This window comes from Nelumbo nucifera, chromosome 8 (assembly GCF_055504915.1).
Source record: "Nelumbo nucifera cultivar China Antique chromosome 8, China Antique-T2T, whole genome shotgun sequence".
Classification (NCBI taxonomy): domain Eukaryota; kingdom Viridiplantae; phylum Streptophyta; class Magnoliopsida; order Proteales; family Nelumbonaceae; genus Nelumbo; species Nelumbo nucifera.
The window spans coordinates 46689156-46709235 of NC_142656.1; the positions used below are offsets into that span (position 1 = coordinate 46689156).

At 38.2% G+C, this 20080-nt stretch overlaps 1 protein-coding gene across 1 annotated transcript; it reads right to left on the reverse strand.

The window, feature by feature from the left end:
- Positions 1 to 104: 104 nt before the first annotated feature.
- LOC104609062 (Tetratricopeptide repeat (TPR)-like superfamily protein) lies at positions 105 to 19732 on the reverse strand. The gene is made up of 4 exons (XM_010275265.3): positions 19288 to 19732; positions 7675 to 7967; positions 6811 to 6957; positions 105 to 616 (listed from the first exon to the last, which is right to left on the reverse strand). The coding sequence occupies exons 1-4, from the start codon at positions 19619 to 19621 to the stop codon at positions 332 to 334; spliced, it is 1059 nt and encodes a 352-aa protein (XP_010273567.1). The 5' UTR covers positions 19622 to 19732; the 3' UTR covers positions 105 to 331.
- Positions 19733 to 20080: the final 348 nt, after the last annotated feature.

Sequence of the window (20080 nt, forward strand, 5' to 3'; positions counted from 1 at the left end):
AAGAAACTCCCCTCCAATCCTACATGTATTGTTTCCTTCAGAAACACTGGACCCAACTACAGACTTGCTTAAGCAAAAGAGCAAAGAATGGCACCAATGAGAAATACGAAACATGCCCTAATGCTCTGTAAGAATACTTTGTTTTTTTCTGCACACCTGCCTACTAGTCTCACTAACATGTTCACTCTTGGCCATCTTGTACATATAGAACCATGGTCATTGCAACTATGACAAATGAAATACAAAGTCAAAATTCAATCATGCTTCTGAATTTACAGACTGCCGGTGAAAAAATTACCTCTTCCCTTTGTTGTCTGTTGATTAGTAAAAATCAGCGTTCCTTTTTTGATTTCAAAGGAACACCCTTGTACATCTTAACACGTTCTTTTAATGCATCACGGCGAGGCCGTGCAACCTTATTGTTAGGATCAAAAAGGAGCACTTCTTCAAATGCCTTTAGAGCAGACTTTAACTCTTTCTTCTGTTCATATGCATCACCAAGGTTATTCCAAGCTGTGACATATCCTGGTTGAAGTTTCACAGCATTTTCAAACTGACTTATTCCCTTGTCAAGTTTCCCATCCCGGATGTAGCTGACACCAAGAGCATTGTAAACCTAATGAATGTTTGGGAGGAGAAAGAAACCATCAGAAATGTTACAATGATCAGGTTCTACACCAAACAAGAGGGTTAAAGTTAGTACTGCGCTTCTGATATGCAATGCAAAAATCTCTTTTCATGCTACAGTAAACTGAAGTTGCTAAGAGCCTAAGACACCACCTTGGCATGATATTTTTGTCCAGGTCACCACCTAGTCTGATGTAGCTTTATCTTACAACCATGTTTACCATCTTCTAAATAAATTTGAGTATATATTATGTCTGTATGCATGCATATAGTTGTGGGAATCACGAAATTATATTTTTTATCTCATTTATGTTTACATCCTTTGGTGCACAGATTCAATCCATCTAATTTGATCACCCAATGCTCACCTTTTCTATGTTTCACCTAATAGTATCCATATAATGATATAAATACTAAAAATCCTAGCCAAAATTTATAACACCCCCACCCCTCGTTTTCCAGGATTGTTTACCACGACCTGCAATAATTCAATAACTAGACAACTGGTCAGATGGTAAGGATATCCAACCTGAATGAACTTGAGATCATGCAGAGTCCAAGGTCTAATTTAACCATTTGCCAGTTGACAATGAGTATAAAGGCATCCAAGTGGTACTAATGATAGAGTTGTTTTATAAAATAACAAAAAAAATGACCGTAATTGATGAGAAATAAGATGAACAATAGCAAAGGAATGGAATACAGGAGGAAGAATAGAAAAGAAAATTAGAAGAGAAACCACTCCAAATGTGGGTGCCATGATGCAGCCCACTATCTTTTATATTAACTGGTATAAAGAGAATAAAATTACAATCATGTACGTGATTAGGCAGCAATAATGACAAATAAAAGATGAGGTCCAAAGGGCCCATAAGCCCAATAAACTAAAGATCCAATAAGAAGCTAAACATCCAACTGAGAAATTAGCAAGAAACTAAGTAAACACAGTGTATCTTTCAACAGTTTGAGTCTAGGAATCTTCTGTTTTTAACTAATCTTTTAAATTTTAGTCATGGGTGTCGTTTTAATTTATTATGTAGGGTCCATTAAATAAAGTTGTTAGCATAGTTGTCAAGGCAATGCCAGTCTCATCTTTTTGCAGCCAGTTAACTACCAACTTAGAATCCCCTTCTACAATCAATCTTCTTATGTTCAACTCCTTGGCTTTTTGGATCCTTTCCATCACAGCCAAGATTTCTGCCCTCAAGGAGTCTCCTACATCTATTAGCCCCGAGTAGAGGTGGCAATAATTCCTCCCTCCTCATTCCAAAAAACGCCTCCAATACCTGAAGGGCCCAAATTCCCCTCACTACTACCATCGAAATTCGAGGCATGACCCAAACTGGACTGATAACAGCTTTTGGAAGACAAGAGTCAGCCACCTCCTTCCACTTCTGAAGCAGGTCATTTGTGGAAATATTATCAAAACTACTAAAGGACTTAATTAATCACTCTGATTGTAATGGCTTCAATGATTGCTTATCTGCTCCTTTCCTCGTCTGAAAAAATTCTTTGATTCCTTCCCATATTGTCCAGCATACTGCCGCTCTTGTACACCTCCAAAGAGTTCTCTTCCTCCAGTTGACAAATGAAGAACTGAACAAACCTTGAACATTTGGTGGAGGGATCTCAAACAAAGAGAAAAACCATTCCCAAATAGAAAGAACAAAAGGGCAATAAATCAATAAGTGGTAGCAAGTCTTACAATCATCCCTACAAAGGATGCACCAATTTGGGGAAAGGCACCAATTTTGTCTCTTTCTTTGAAGAAGATCACAAGTATTAATTCTTTCCAAGAAGACTTCCCAACAGAACTATCAGAAGGGTGGGTCAAAGCCAAAAAGAAGGAAGCACATGAGTAGTGTTTCAGATGGTGTGTTCTTGAACCCAACAGAACTCCTAGGTTCCTTCAAATGACTTCATTTCCGATCTGTCCTTCTCAAGTTTTACTACTCATCCATCTTCGCATTCACATTTCTGCCACACTCATTTTTTGAACATGTTTCTTAACAGTCCAACACTCTGGCCTCTGTTCCATACAACATCATCAGCCTTATAACTGTTTTATAGAATTTTCCTTTTACCACTCCATTTTGCCCATCCTGCCCAAATCCTCTGAGCAACATCCTTCTCAATCTCTCCTTTATTATGAATTATTGAACCATGGTAACAAAAGGGGTCACATTATCTCTTGGTCTCCAATCCTAAGTATACCTTGCTTTGCAATCCTACCATATTAAATTTACATTGCATATATATGTTCTATTCCTACTCTTTTATTTTTTTTTTGAGAAAATTTAACCAGAATTTGTTGAGAGAAAAAGGGGGGGGGGGAACAAGAGGAGATATACAAAGAAGGGGGGGAACCCCTGCATGTTACAAAGGAGGAAGCTTGTCGCTATACAGATGCTCCAATACAGACCAAAGAGTCTTTAGGGACTTTATCATATGCTTTCTATAGACCAATGAATAGATACCATATGAAAATCTCTCTTCTTCTCTCTTAACTTTCCTATCATTCGTTTCAATAGAAAGATGGCTTCCATGGTTGATCTTCCCAGCATAAATCAAATTTGTTTTTCTGATTTACTTGTTTTCATCTCATAACCTTTGTTCAGTTGTTTTCTTCCAATGTTTCATAGTTTGGCTCATGAGTTTAATACCATGATAATTATTGCAACTGTATGTATCGCCTTAGTTTTAAAATATAAGCACCATAATGCGCTTTCTCCATTTATCCAGCATCTTCTTTGTTTTCACCATCTTACTAAATAGTTTAGTCAGCTATAAAAAACCTACCTCCCCCATACCTTTCCCCACTTCTATTGGAAGATCATTAAGTCCTAATATTTTTCCCTTGTTCATCTTGTCTAGCACCCACTTACTTCAGTAATTCTAATTTTACGAGGTATATGTTACTTTTAGTACTACTAGAGTTACTAATCCCTCCTCCATTACCACCTACAAGGTCCAACTTGAGGCCATCCCCAACTCGTTCCTTGGCACCAATTGATTCTTGAAAAATATCTAGGCAAACCAAAATCTGATGATTAGCACTCTCAAATCTCCACACTAGTATCTTAATCCTAGACTATCATGGGCTTCACCTCATAAAGAAGTGATGCAGCAAGTCTAGAACAAAACTAACACAAGATAGAATCATAGAAATAGAGAAGTATAGAGAGAAGAGAAAGGGTAGAGAAAGAGAACAGAGAAAGAAACCCCAAGAAGTCATTCCAAGGGTCCTATAGTCACTCTAGGGTTTGTAGGAATCACTGCTCATCATAATTACAAAGTTGCCACTCCTGATCTTGTGCAACAAGAAACACAATAACTTCCTACCTATTAATACAAATAAATTAAAAAATTGAAAGAGAAGCCCTACTAAAGTAGAGGAACAAGATGCTTTGGCCCAAGACCACATGGGACTGGCCAAAATGATGAAAATATCCCTGCTGTCAAAACATATAGAAATACAAAAAAAAAAAATCAGAAAATTCCATTTTTGGTCCTTCAGTTCCTGCATCATTCTCCTTCAACTCAAAAATACCCATCCTTGAGTTTTGAAGAACTTGAGGATGAAAAGTTGACATAGCTCAATGGAAAAAGGAGTTTCCATAGCTACTTAAACACACTTGGACTGTAAGTAAATGCCAGTCATAGCTAGAAAGGGATCTTGACAGAAATGTATGTCTGAAACACTGCCTTCTGTAACCTTCTTCAATAAATCGTCAATAACATTAGTTTGTTTTATAGATAAAATATCATATTTCCATTAAATCAGAAAAATTACATAATCAGTCCCTTGGGAAGGTGCAAGATGCCACCTCTCCAAACATGAAGCACATAAAATCTTAAAACACAGAATCTAAGTAATGTACATGTGTACTAATACAAAATTACAGCTCGGCCCAAAATAGTGTTTCCTCAGTTGTGCCCTGTTTTGCCAATCTATCAGCAAAGACATTAGCTGATCTCCTCACCCACTGTACAGTAACAGTCATATTCCTTGTCAACCATTTGTATTTCTTTAGCTCATTCTTGTAACCCAACACAACGTTCACCGGATTATTTAACCACTCCACCACTACCTTAGAGTCCCCTTCAATCAGCAACTGCTCCACACCGAATTCTTTTGCAAGGAGGACCCCTTGCATAGCAGCTAGCAATTCTGCCCTAACAGAATTCCCAATGATCAATGGGCCAGAGTAGAGAAGGATAACCTCTCCAGCCTCATTTCTCAAGACACCTTCCATCCCAAAGGGCCCTGGGTTGCCCTGGCTACTCCCATCAAAATTCAGCTTCAGAAAACCTTGAGGAGGGGGGCCCAATTTGTAGAGACCCTTTCCTTTTAGGATGAATAGCTTGCAAATGCTAACCAGTTCCTCCATAAATCATTAAAGGAAAATTGGTAAAACAGTTCCATAGTCTATAACCACTGTATTGTCCTAATCAAAATGCAGTCTTTTAGGGCCTGGCTGCTCCTCCCCTTCTCTTGGAAGATTCTAGCATTCCTTTCTCCCCAAACTATCGATATCAAAGCAGCTCTCGCACACCTCCACATTCTTCTTCCTCTTTTATGGGGCCAAGAGAGAGTAAATGGGTTAGACAACATGCTTACTTCTGCTGGCATCTCCCACCTACACTCAAACAAGGAGAAAAGCCAAACCCAAAGCTCTGTAGTGGCACTACAAGATAAAAATAAGTGGTAACAGTCCTAACCATGTGATTTGCAAAGAGTACACCAGTTAGGTGAGATACAAAGAAAGGGTCTTCCCTTTTGTAGGTTATCCATAGTGTTAACTTTCCCATGGCACACTTCCCAACATAAAGCCATAACCTTAGGGGGAACTGGCCTACACCAAACTTCTTTGAAAGGGAAAACCTATTGAGAGGGCAAGTTTCAAAGTGACTTGTAAAAGGAACCACAGGAAAAAAAAAAAAAAAAACCCTTTTGTATGAGGGGCCCAAATCCTCTTATCTAGCTTTGAGGGGTCCAACCAAATCTTTTTAAGGAGACAAAGCAAATTAGACAAACACTGGATTTCCTCATCCCTTAACCCTCTACGGAAACCAAAATCCCAAGTCAAGGCCGATGGGTTTAACACAGAAGGAAGGAATTTTGAAATCACCTCATTTTTATAAAAAGAAACAGAGAACAAAGACGGAAAAGGGACTTTAAGAGGAATATCCCCTGCCCAAGTATCTTCCCAAAACTGAACAGAATTACTGGAGACTACATCATACATGGCATAGCTGATGAACTGTGGGAGGAGTTTGCCAATAACATTAGTTTTTTGAACACTAAAATCATCAATCACTTTTAACTTTTATAACAATTAGCTTTTTGAATCCCCCCTTGCTTATCACTTTTAACTTTCATATTCAAAATCTCAATTGCAGCATTCAGAGCTTTTCCTTCAATCTCTAGTTTAGGACCCACCACCTCTATGTTCAGCTACTCGTTCTTCAGAGAACTCTTAGAATTCTTCCATTATTGATGTTGGTGGAACTTGTGCTATGTTAGCTTGTAATTCTTGAATTGATTCCAGTTGAACTTGAGAGGTAAAGTCATGACTTACTTCCTTACTAAGATCTACTACAATCAGCACATTTGTATCTTGAACCTGATTTTGTTCAACTTGCTTGTTCTCTATTTATTCTTGATCATTAACCTCAAGCTGATCCTGGATGTTGGAAGTTCCTTCAACAATTACTAAATTCTCTTGGCCCACATCCTCTTATCTTCACTGCTTACAACTTCTATAGATTGAAAGTCTGGCTCTTTAGTTTCATTCTCAACTTTAGCTCTAGTTTCATTCTCTTAGTCCTCTCTTGAAAATTCTTTGAATGCAGAGATTTTAGCACATTTCCTCTCTCTAAAATCCTTTCACTCAAATACTAATCTTCCTTTGCAATCCTAAACCATTCCCAGGAATCATCCCCCATCTTCCTATCCCCAACTCCTAGGTCTAAACCATATCATTCTAGCTTTCTTCCCTTTTCTTTTCTTTTCTTTTTACAACAGTGCCCTATTTTGAGCACCCCCCCCCCGCCCAAAGTGTTTGTAGGAAGGTTGGATATCCTTCTTACATCAAGTATGTGATTCATATTTTTAAATTATATATTCAAGCAATATTAACCCCCAAGACCGCATTTGAGAGATGCAACGTTTTGTCATACTTGGGCAAGATCTTGATCATCTCCGTCCCATTTCTCAATTGCTTGCAACAAGTATTTTGTAGCAGCTGGGTAAAATTTCCTCCTCAGCATCACTGCACCGAGTTCAAACAACCCGGTGGCACTAGCATCACCACTACGAACCTGCTCCTGAAATTCCAAAAATAGAGAAATAAGATAAAAACATAGAAACTGCAAAACAATGTCTTCTTTCTGTTGCTGATCAAAAAAAATGCAAAAACAACATGAACAGAAAAGAAAAGGCACCCTTTGCTAATACTCCTAGCTTAAGGTACAATAAGAGAAAAGTTAAAGAAACTTTTCCATATTTACGCAACAGGTGGAGACTAGGTCATAATTAAATAGTAAAAAAATCATGGATGATTCAATAAGGATTAAAATGGATCCATAGATCCACAATGCATGTGAAAAAATACTACCAGATAATTAAAATATTGATGTTATCATCATCATCCAGGCCCTATCCCAACTATATTGGGTTGGCTACATGAATCCTGTTTCGCCATTCCATTCTGTTTAAAACCATATCCATTGTCAAATTAATTATTAGGGTATGTTGGGTTCCATTGCTGTTTCCCAGAAAAAACAGTGCCATGTCAGCACCAACTCAGTGTTTCAACTTTAACAGTTAAAATTTCAAATATTACCCTGATAAAAATATGAAAATCATTTTTTTTACAACATTAGTAAGGCTCTCAACTGTTGTTGCTAATAAAAATAAAAGAAAACCAATTTTTACACGAGTAATTGTATTATTGATTCCATAGCACTTTTCAAAGTTGAAAGAAAAAAAAAATAGAACAAACTTTCATTATTGATAATGGAAAAGCAAATATAGTTGCTTACCTGCAATTCTTTAGCAGAAAGGTCAAGTTCTCTGCGAACAAGAACTTGACGAATCACAAAGAACGTACCCACCCCAAGCAATCCTAACAGTAGAAGCAAGTAAGTGAGCTGAATGCCCAACTCAAAAAGTTCTCCAATCTCATAGACCATGTCAGATCTTATCTGTTCACTGGAATATGCCAATTGTGCAGAACTCAACCATGTCATTGCTCCAAATGAGAAAGCAGACGACCACACTAATGGCCTTTTGTTATTTTTAATACTCTCAGTAATTAAAAGATCCAATAGAAATTCTGAAACAAGGAAAAGAGACATGGTAAGAAGATTTCTTATACCATAAAATAATTAATAAAATATGTAATGCCAAAAACTGAAAATTCAAAACAAGGATCAGAAACATAGTGTTGGGGTTGGCATATCAAGTGTTGCATAAAATATTGGAAATATAAATATTATCAAATAGAAAGAAAAAACAACAAAATCCAAAACTTTAAAAGCTTGCTCATGATCTAGGAACATAACTAAGTTGAGAATATCAAACAAAGCACTGGATTGATAAATCCAAATTTCTGTGTGGAGCTGAGTACCAATTTCATAAAACAAAATAAAAAAAATAAAAAATAAAAAAAAAAACAGAAAAGAAAAACGCATTTATCAAACAGGTTAAACTTCAACCAAATTTCCAATTAACCAGTTCATCAAGAACTGATTTACCAGAAGTATATCTTAAATCTTAGGGTAAATTGTGGATTAGTACCCTGTACTTGGGGGCTAGTCTCACTTTAGTACCTGAACTTCAAAACATGCCACTGCAGTACCTGAAACTCTCTAAAATTGCCAGTTTAGTTCAAAACCGTTAACTGGCATCAGTTGGCATGTGAAAGGACACAAATACCTTCAAGATTTGAGTAGGTGAGAGAAGCATAATTTTGGAATGGCCAAAATAGCCATGTTTAAATCCCCTTTCACAGCTATTGGGCACAACTGTTCACTTTATGAACTAACCTTTATGTCAAAGAAGTATTGCTTTCCGCTGGAGAAACTACACGGAAAAACATCACCAAAGAAGACAATGTCGTTGCTGGAGAAGAGGAATTTAGACTACCATCATTGTAATCCTTTTTCAGTTATTCAATCCATAACAAAGGGAGGTTTTAGACCACCATTGTTTCCGGAGAAGACAAGTAATTCTTGTTGTCATGGGAGAAGACAATCAAGATAAAATGGTCTCAAAAATATTAAAAAGGGTAGTTTTGGCATTTTAAAAAAAATTAAGTCACACATGTCATCACATGATACAGATAACTGATGGACTGCTAACGGCAAGTACTAAATTGGCAATTTTCAAGAGTTCAGGTACTGTAGAGGCACGTTTTGAAGTTAGAGTACAAAAGTGAGACTAGCCCCAAAGTACAAGGTAGTAATCTGCAATTTACCCTTATTAGGGCCCATTTGGGAGGGCTTCAGCATTAATTAAGATGCATTGAATGAGGAAGCTTAGAAGAAGCTACCAAAACTAGCTTCAGCAGAAAGTCGATTTCTCAGCTCAATGTAAGCATTTTTGGGCTTTCTAGGTTTTTCACCAAACATAGTTCCATGGCTTTCCATGTGAGGCCTACCTTGTGACACTAGAAGCCATTGCACGAAAACCCTCCCAACAGGCACTCAACGCAACAGATTATCAAATTGAACCCATTAATTCTGAGAAAGAAAAGATGACCAAATAAAAAGATAGGAATGGACAATAATCTATACTATTATAAAGTGGATACTTGCTTTGGTTTTGGTGCAGATCATAAAAGCTAAATTTGATTATATAATGTCAATTTATATCTTTACCCTTTATTAGCACACATACATAGCACATGCCCTTACACTAAATATATAATGACAAGGATGGCAAGGACAAAACATCTTATCCAATAAGCAAAAGACAAGTTTTGGATTTTTTTTTTTTTTTTATAGATGAAAAAATTCAAATCATAAAACAATACAATGAGTCTTCCCTAGAATAGACGTGAGATACAACCTAAAATTCAATCAGATTACAATTGAGCACAAAACAAATGCTGCCCATTGTCATGCACCTAGTCTCCAATAGAACTCATTGTTAGACAATGTATGCCCTTAGCTCCAATTAGTTTGATGTACAGATACATTTATTGTAAATGAATAAAAGTACATCATTGTTTCATGTTGATATTGATATGTTTCTGTGAAATTACCCCTTAAACTAGACACTTATGAGACTTGTGTTAGTTTAGAATGTTCTCAACTGTTGGATAGACTTGGGGAGTTTATCCTGCCAAGGCTGACACTGATGTGCTACCAAAGAAGTTGGGGCAACTTGTCTCAGCTGATAGGGTTAGACCCGAAGCACATGTAGTTTGTGTTTGGTTGAAACACTGAATCCGGACCATTTTCCAGTTATGCCATGGACCTTGGAGATTGATGGGCAAAACTGGAAAGTTACACATAACCCCTATACTTGATTATGGTACTGCACTAGGTGTCGGATTGGGTTGTCTTTGATATGCCAATCAGTGAGATCCATTACAAGTCAAAACCTAGGTATGTTGGGGCAGTCTGAGAATTCACTCATAGAGATAGGATTGTCCCCTTTGTCAGACAAAGTGAATGATCGGATTTGCACTCTCACTGATGGAAACCTAAACTGCTGGCAGTGGATTTCAACTATGTTTGAGATTTGGTTTTGCAATATATATATATATATATATATATATATATATATATATATATATATATATATATTATGCTTTATGATAAATGTTTGCAAAAGGTTTTAATTCCCGAGATCCATCCGAGCAAAGAGTGTAACACTACACCTTGCAGCCAGGGGAGAGGTCCTTCCCTATCGGGTAGTGTTTGATCATTATGGGCTGAGAGGTTAAGTCTAAGAGACCATAAAGGACTGATTACCTGAAGGGCTTTATCTTACTTAAGTCCGTTATCCTTAGGTCTTCATAGGATGGTTGGATTATTCAAGGATCATTTAAGTGTAAATGTTGGGCCCATTTTGAGGCCATAGTGATGTGCTCAGGGGTTCACTGCATCTAGCAGTGAATTTGACCAGGCCTTTTCACAGAAGCTGGGCCGAACCCATGTGGGCTTATGTGAGGTCATTATGGGGTCCAACGCCATACAAATCAAACCTAAATTGGCCAAGCAACACTCTTGGGTCATGAGCCATATAGCTGATTGGCCTAAAGCCCATAATTAATATGATTAATTAAGATGTCACAAGACAGCTTAAGTTGTCATGTGACATGGGGCGAATCTGGGTTTGGAAATGGGTATGGAGCACCCATCCTCTTAAGAGCATAAGACTTATCTCTTAATAGAGTCCAGACCCAAATAAAGATTTGGATAATCTCCTAATTTGATTAGGAGAAGTGCTCCATAAAGAGATAAAAGAAGAAGAGGGTGAACTGGTCTAGAACACCTGTCAATTCTGCTCTCTCTCTCTTCTTCTTTTTGTCTCCCAAGAAACCCTAGTTCAACTACATTTTTTGAAACTAATAAAGATCAATTCTTTCCCTAATTTTTGCAAGAAAAATTCAAATAAATTTCATGCTCACCTCCCCAGTTCGATCCAAGTAGTTGGATTGCAGTTTTGCTGAAAATTGCGTTGCTGAACCGGCTTCAAGATCAAAGTTGCGCCATCTTCAATGGAAGCTGGTTTTAAGACTGGTTTGGGCATGAACTTCCACCTTGGGATCTACACTTGTGGTATCCATATTAGGTATACATCTCCCTCTTTGTTTGGTTTCAAATCCGGTCTGGTTCAGCGCAAGACCGATCCTAGAAAAAATGTTGTTCTTCGAAACTTAGGGAATACAATTCCTAAGAGAATTGGAAATTTTTGAAATTTCGCCCAGCCATCTTGCATGGTTCGGCCATCCATATGATGGATTCTAAACCTTCCTTCACTCACAAGGGTTTTAACTCAAAAGCACTCTTTATTAGCTCAAAGATAAGGATGTAAGACTCACCCTTGAACACTTTACTCTCTTGGAGGGACTCCTTTGATGCCCTTGAAAATTGGGGGAGGGGTCCTATTTATAGAAACTCCCACCTCCTTTAGGTGCAATCCTAACCATCCATTTTCTACCTCCTTACCCTAGCCATTAGATTGCACTTTTCACCTCCTCATATCAACCACATGTTCCACTTCCTCAAATGGAACCTTTTAGGCATCTTCCTAGAATACTCTCTATCCAAATATTTACAAGGATAATCTTAGGGCATTCTAGACCTTAGACTTCTCTACATCATTCTAGAAAACTCCACACAATACATGAATACTCAAGATAACTCTAGAAGACTCTACACACAAAAGACTCCATACTCTTAAAGATGACTCTAAAAGGATTCTATAATCCCCTAGGCTCGACTAGAAATCTCTATAAAGCCCATGAAACCTCCAGCCTCCAGCTTCTTTGCAGCTCTATTCAGGTGGGCTGTGCACCATGCACCCCTTGTTTAGCTAAGCAGTCAGCTATTCCATTGGCTGATCTCCTTTGCCACTAAATCCTTACAGTCATATTGGAGTTTAGCCATTTGAGTCTTTTAACAGCTTCCCTGAATTCTTACATCATATCCCATTGTCAAGTTTTGGATTTATTTATTTAATGATAGTAAAAGCCAAAATGTATTCCAAGGAAAAAAAATAGTATAAAAGGTTTATACAAGTATTGCATCCCAAGCAAAAGGCATAAACAAAATGCAAAGAATATAGCGAATGACAGGAAAAAGGGAAAGAACCTAGTCAAAAACAACCAAAAGTAGGGATGTCAATGGGTCAGGTTCGGTACTAATTTTGCTTGACCAAACCCAACCTGAAGTTAATCCATCCCAACTAAATGAAATGGGATACCGAACCTAACCCCATAACATAGTCCACCTATAGTCAACTATGTTTATATTTACAATTTTTCAATGCTACAATGCCAATGGGTTGGGTTTGGCATGGGTCAGCCTCAAGAGCCTCAACATGAACCCGAACTGAGATCCAATCAAGGCTGACCCAACCCTAACACAGTAAGGATGGGTCAAGGTGGGTTTACCACTTAATCCAGCTCATTGACAGCCCAGCCCTGACCACAAGTATACAGACACCACCCAGAACACAATCCTCCCTCCACCCCCCCCTTGTTTGAAGAATAAAAGGAAAATTTATTAAAGAAAAAAGGAAAATTACAACAGAAGGTGATAAGAAATCACCTAGAGCAAGAAGCACCCCCAGGAAACCCAAACAAACCTAGTAGAATAAACACCTCACAAGAAAAAATAAAACCCAAAACAGACACCGATAAAAAGATCACCCAATACAAAAGAACTCTAAAAAAATGCTAAACCTTTCTGTCTGCCCACGTCAGTCTTCATCTGTAAACGCATCCTCTTGATTTGAGAGTTCCTCATCCCAATCACTGATCCCTTTTAAGTGCGCTTTGGTCTTCATTTTCTCTTCCTCTTTTTTTCTTTCAAATTCTTCATAAGCCCTCCTAGCAAATTCCTCACCACCCCAGAAAAATAAACTAAGCTTTTCTCAATTGTGACCTCCCTATCAACCAATTTTTGGGTAGTCACCTCACCTGAAACTTCATAAGCAACTTCATTCTCTTGTAGTAGCCGTGCTGAACCAGACTCAGATTCGGCATCAATTACCTTATTTACCTGTTGTTTCTTCAACGAAAGGGGGGTCTTGGTTGCTCTTGCACAGTTACCCCCTATGATCAGTACCAATTGTCCCGTTAACCCTCACCTTTTTCCTTCTGTACACACATTTATATTTTTTGTAGGTCCTGCCCTGCCAAACCGAGTTTAAGTCTAGAGAAAATCTTTGTCACATGAACTAGATTATGATCTCTTACATTGCGTGATTTCTTGTTGATTATCCTACCACCCTGATCTTCCTTCTCTTCCATTTTGCTCCCTCAACCCAGATCTACACCCAACCTACCAATCTCAACCTCCTCATAAAACAAGCAATCTTTGATTTTGCTCTTGAGAAAATATTTGTCACATGAACTAGATTGTGAACTCTTACATTGCGTGATTTCTTGTTGATTATCCTACCACCCTGATCTTCCTTCTCTTCCATTTTGCTCCCTCAACCCAGATCTACACCCAACCTACCAATCTCAACCTCCTCATAAAACAAGCAATCTTTGATTTTGCTCTTGAGAAAATATTTGTCACATGAACTAGATTGTGAACTCTTACATTGCGCGATTTCTTGTTGATTATATCCCACCACCCTGATCTTCCTCCCCTTCCATTTTGCTCCCTTGACACAGATCTACACTGCATACCAATCTCAACCTCCTCATAAAACAAGCAATCTTCGACCTGACTTCCAACCTGTCCACCAGAAGAGTCATCATCATCTAAGTCTTCCTTTCCTCCAGCCTTACCCCTATCATTGTCTTCATTTCCTGGGTCAGCACCAATACTAGCATTCTTTTTCCTAACTGTCGCCTCCCCCCAATCCATTTTCTCCATTTTGGCAGGAACTGTCTCTTCCAAACATGGAGAAACTGGACATTCCAAGCCACATCTATCCTCTGAGGTCCAGGTCTCCTCTGGTTTAAAAAGCCTTGTGGACCCAGAAGGTTAGTTGATGTCGCTCCGCCCTTAATGACCTCCGCATAAGACTTTTCACCTGCCCTTCAATCTCCACTTTCCAAAAAAATTGAACTAATGGCATTCTTATGCAGAGACTTACTGGCTGATCTGCATGGAGTCTCTTCATCTTCATTCGACGCCTGGGCATTGTTCAATGACTTTTGGCTCGATCTCTTTTTTCCACGTGTAACCCAACCTTCAAGGATGTTGACATCTTCTTCCTTGGAACCTTTCCTCCATAGAGAACGTTTCACCTTCCAACAGAACCCAAACCTTAAGCCAGCAACCATTAATGAGAAACTCTAAGCATCCGGGGACTTCTTCAGGTTTCAGACCTTTGACCTTTGCTTTTGCGGCATGGAGGTCATGGAGATTAAAAGCTGTCAACAATCCACCCATGACTTGGATCAATTTTACCAAAGTTTTCTCATTCCAGTAGTTTAAGGGAAGCCCTACTAACTGAAGCTCGAGAAGACTTTCTGAGATATTATTTTGATTACAAGACACAAACCAGTTTTCTACCATTACCCTTCCAATTGGTGTTTCCACCGTCTCAGCGCTTGGGAACAGTACTTCTTAACCAGCTCCATATAGCAAAGCCTTTGAGTCTTCAAAAGGTCTAACGTTTACAGTACCATTATGTTAAATCTCTTCACCATCGCCCCTACGATATTCTCCCAATCTTGGACTCCTTTGGCTGAAGTCAGAATCAAATTATTCTCCCATTCTCCTTCTGCTGCATCTAAGAGCAATCTTCGACTTCTAGTGTCACTGCATACTATGGCTTGAAGTCCTTTCAAACTTTGACCTTCTCCCTTCGAGATATCTCTATAGCTCTGCTTATCATGGATTCCTGATCCCCCGCGAAAATTTGAGCTTTGCCTTCTATCAACATTCAGTAGAGACTCCTGCAGGGTTTCTGTAAACATTCTCCATCCTGCTCTCTCTCTCTACCCTCTGGCACACATAAGAGTATTTTCTATTATAACCACCACTTTCCATAATCGCCATGAAACAACCCTTCATGTTTCTTCTCATCTCAGCTTCAAAACTCCTAGCTACAGTTACTTCGCTCTTCTAGCCAAATTTTTTAACAAAGAGAATCGTCCCATCCATGAAACCTACAGCCATATAATCACTTCCTCAATTATGAAAACGGTGGCTCTGTTTTCTTCTTTAATCTTTAGCCTTTCCTTACCCTCATATCTACCTTTTTCGAAACCGAAGGTTTTGGCTTCAGTCTTCGCTTCCTTTCTCCAGGTCACCATCTTCACTTCCTTTCGAACTTTTGGCAAGCACGGGCAGGCTAGGCAGCCACAGTAATCCATGAATCTCTCTACTTCATTGCACAAGCAATGAAGGCCCCAAAAATCAATTTAATAAATAAATAAACAGCATCTATATCAGCAAAGAAACACAATATGGGGACTCTTTCATATTGTTTCAAAAGAAATCTAGGAAATGACCTTCTGCATTAACATGTCATTCTCTTTAGCATCCATGGATGCAAATAATTTCATGCAACCCACCACAGCTAAAGCTTTTTCCTCTGCACCCTCTCCCTCCCCCCTCTAGCACTCCTTGCCTCCCCTCTCTCAATACACCCTAAACATTTCTAACTCCATTACATCCCACCTTAGCATGCTTTCAAATTGCTTGATAGAACCATTTTCCAAGGAGTAGATTGAGATGGTTTGGTCATGTGCATAGGAGACCATCTACACGACTACACCTGTTAGAAAATGCAATTTGTTACAAGTTGAAGGGGCTAGAAAAGATAGGGGCAGATCGAAAAGGACTTGGGTGGAAGTAATAAGAAATGATTTAAGCACCCATAATTTAATAATGGACATCGGATTTAACAGAATGGAATGGCAAAACAGGATTAATGTAGCCAACCCCATTAGTTGGAACATGGCTTAGATGATGATGACTGTTGGAGAAGAAGAGTCCATATAGTTGGGATTTTTCTTTTTTTTTTTTTTTTGGTCAGCAAGAAGAAATTAAAATATGACAGGTTAGGTTACATAAGAAAGGGTGTCCATTCACCCAAGAATCAGAAACCTGAAAAGCATACAATAAATCCCAGAACAACTGCTGCCTATAGACCCCCTGTTTAGCTAATGTGTCGGCCATCCCATCTGCAGTCCTTGTCCAAGCGAAAGTGGCATTTAGATCCCTTTCCAGGCTTTCTATTTCCCATAGAGCATGTCTGTAGATCCAAGGTACACTACACCTAGTGGTAGTCTGAGAAACAACCAGCTTTGAATCCCCTTCAACCTCCAAGTTTTTAAAATTTGATTGTTTAGCAAATTTTAGGCTCCGTAGCAGTGTCAACAGTCCATATAGTTGGGATGGCAAAGCAGGATTCATGTAGCCAACCCCAGATAGTTAGGATAAGGCATAGATGATCAACACAAGCCCAGATGAAATCAACACCAGTTCTCCATCCCTTTGCAATGAATAAAGCAGTCATACTCTCTAGATATCTTCATGACATGATCGTAACAACAGCTACATCTCCAGCCCTCCTCCATAAGAGAAAGTTTTTTCTTTTCTTTATCTTTTAGAAAAATATTTACCTAAAAGATGATGGACAGCATTGATATCAAATAAATGAATATGAACCCAGCATAGAATTATAAAGGCAGTTATCCATATAAGCTTCATGAAACAATGTGAATTTTTTTGTTGATCAGAAAGAAATTTAAAAATTTTATAAAATGATGATAAATCTGGTCATTACAAAGGAAGCAGTTCCAATCCCCACAAGTTACAACTGTTACACCGGCACCCAAAACAACTGTTGCCAATATACCCCTTGTTTTGCTAGAGTATCGGCCATCCCATCTGCATTCCTTCTTACACTATTAATGTGATTTTCAGCTCTTGTGTAATACTTTCTATTTTCCTAAAGGAACAACATGAAGTTGTTAAACATTCCATCCCATAGAGGTCAAGACTTAAGGACTATAGCTGTCAAGGTGACACCTAGGTGGGCGCCTAGGCGACAAGGTGCCCTTGGAGGCTCGCCTCGCCCAGTCACCAAGTAGTTTTGTGCACTATGTTATAAAATACTTTTATATTTTTAATTTTTTGACATTATAATTATAAAATAGGCATTATTAAACTAGAATACTCATTTTATGTATTTATGTACTAATTTCTTTTTATTATTTTCTTATTTGTTAGGGCTTAATCAACACAAACATTGCTAATTGAACCCATGGTTCAAAGTATCATACACCTCTGTGTATCGGCAAAGGTGTATCAGTACTTATAACGATACTCCCCCTATTTTTTTATTTCTTTGGTTTTCAATTTCATTTTTAAATATATATTATTTTAAAAAATGGGTTCCCAAAAACACTTGTAAACATGTGCATCGGAGCGCCAAAGATACAATACAATACACCCGATACAGGGTGTATCGTATTGAAATTTTGATCCTTGATTGAATCCTCAATGATTTCAGAACCTGAACCAATAAGCAAGAGAAGAACTTAAAATTGTCTAATCAACACATTTTCTTCTTACAGGTCTTCTTCTTCTTCCACCTTTTCTTTTCTTCTTTTCCTATAACAAAAGTAGGGGTTCAGTCCCTATATCTTTTGAATTTTCTTTCCTTTGTTCCTTTCTTCTCATAAAATGTTGGTTTTCTAAACTTAAAACATGAAGTTTATACTTCTCTTATGAAAATTATGGATAACTATTAAGGAAAGATGGTTATGGAACCTAGGGAACTACCCTAGGATATATGGTATTACTTAAAAAAAAATCCATCGCCTAGGCGCCCCCTTGTCGCCTAGCCTTGCCTTGGCACCATAAAAACTATGTTAAGGACAAGAACATCAGAGAAGAAAATTTCATTTAGAGCATAAAACAATCTCCATGGGCCATCCAAAATCTTTTCCCCATCTAATGGGATTTGAGAAATTATAACCAATCAAGAGGAAAGGAGTGCCTAAGGCCACATGATGATGGACAGGAGGAGAAAGTCCTACTAGGGTGTACATGATGGGTAAAGATGCAAACACATAATAGAATAAAGGGGAAGTTATAAACAGAGAATAAAGCATACCTTAAAAAGTAAGAGGAGGGAGAGAGAGAGAGAGAAGAAACCCCCAACCTTCTTTTACAGACTCCAATTTTAACTAGGAAACTGATTGGAATCAAGTTAAGGTTTCTTTCAAACTAAGATAAACTCATCAAGATGCTTAAATACGGGTCTGGCTCCTAATACAACTAAGCTACCCACTAATAATGAATTTAAAATGAGACAAACCAAGAAAAACTTTAAAAATAGACTCCCTAAACTTATATTACGAATTGATACTATGCCAATAAAATGGCATAACATTCCCAATTTACATCAGATGGTCCCATTGGATGGGTAATTGAAAACCTGCCTAATGACACCAAAATCAAGTCAAGCAGCAAGTTTGGACATCTAAAATAGGCTACAAGGAAAGTGGTGAATGTACAATTTCAACTTTCCAAAATGCTAAATTTCTCTAAATTTAATTTAATGAAAGCATTTCTTTTGCTATTCAAAAAAAATGTTTTTTTATCAATTAAAAAATGCTAAGTTTCTCTAAGACAATTCTTTCAACTGTTTTGGATCTTTAAATTAAAAGGCTTATCTCTGACACCAGGAAATTGCAAACTAATCTTCAAGGAGCTCAGACTAATCATAATTTGATCCATCAAAAAATTATGAAATTTCCATTGGTTCTGGAATCTGGAGAAACCTGACTTCTTCCTCCATGGAAACATTATAAACTTCTGTAATTATAAATGAAATGCAATTCCAATAAGTTGTCCAAAAGAAGCATTTGATGCTAAATCAAAAGAAGCATACAGAAACTGCATGCAAATAAAATCATAAGAAAGGCCTCAAATGAGCATCTTATCAACTGAAATAATCACTGATAGTTAAAAGAAGAGCCCATCATGGCGCCTTACCTGCATCGATAACAGCACCACAATTGGTCTTCTCAACTTTCGGAAACTGCTTGGAATCCCAAGCCCCTCTAACCCATTTGGGGCCTTGGAACCTACTCAGAGCTTCCATCACCGACAAGGCCGTCCTGTTGGACCCAACAGGGGCATCCTCTCTCTCCATCTTCTCCTCAGAGCCGGCAGCAGAACCCACCACTCTTGTTCCATTTTCCAACGCCTTTTGGTTTCTCTTGGAGATTGCGGATATATGAGGCTTCTGGGTGAAATGGGTCTTTGCAGAAACTTTAGCAGAGAGTGCAAGGAGACGAGATGGAGAAGAAAGCAAAGCCATAAACATCTCCCGTGTGATCACAACGACACAACATACTCTTCTCTACTCTCTGGTTGAGTTATCCTCAACCTCAGAAATCGGTCCAGTACTTCACTGCCTGTTTGTAAGTTTTCGGTGGATAGCAAGATGCCATGTCACTGTGGCCCTGTCTTTACATATGTGCGGATCCCATGATCTAAGGGATGATCTTTGTGTAGGCCACGGACGTGGTGATTGTGTAACACGCCACCTGTTTCATTTATGAAGAATTCAGATCCACCCTAAGGGTAAGGGGGTCCCAGTAGAGTGATTGGTGGGTTCACTCTCATCACTCGGGTCGGGTATAGAAAGCAGAGGTGTCAAAGATCGGAAAAAAATTCTTCAATCGGGTCGGGTCCTTCCAAAGGAACTGATTAAAGTACTGGGTAATAAAAGATATGAAAATATATATTAAAAAAATAAATATAAATTCTATAAATATATCAA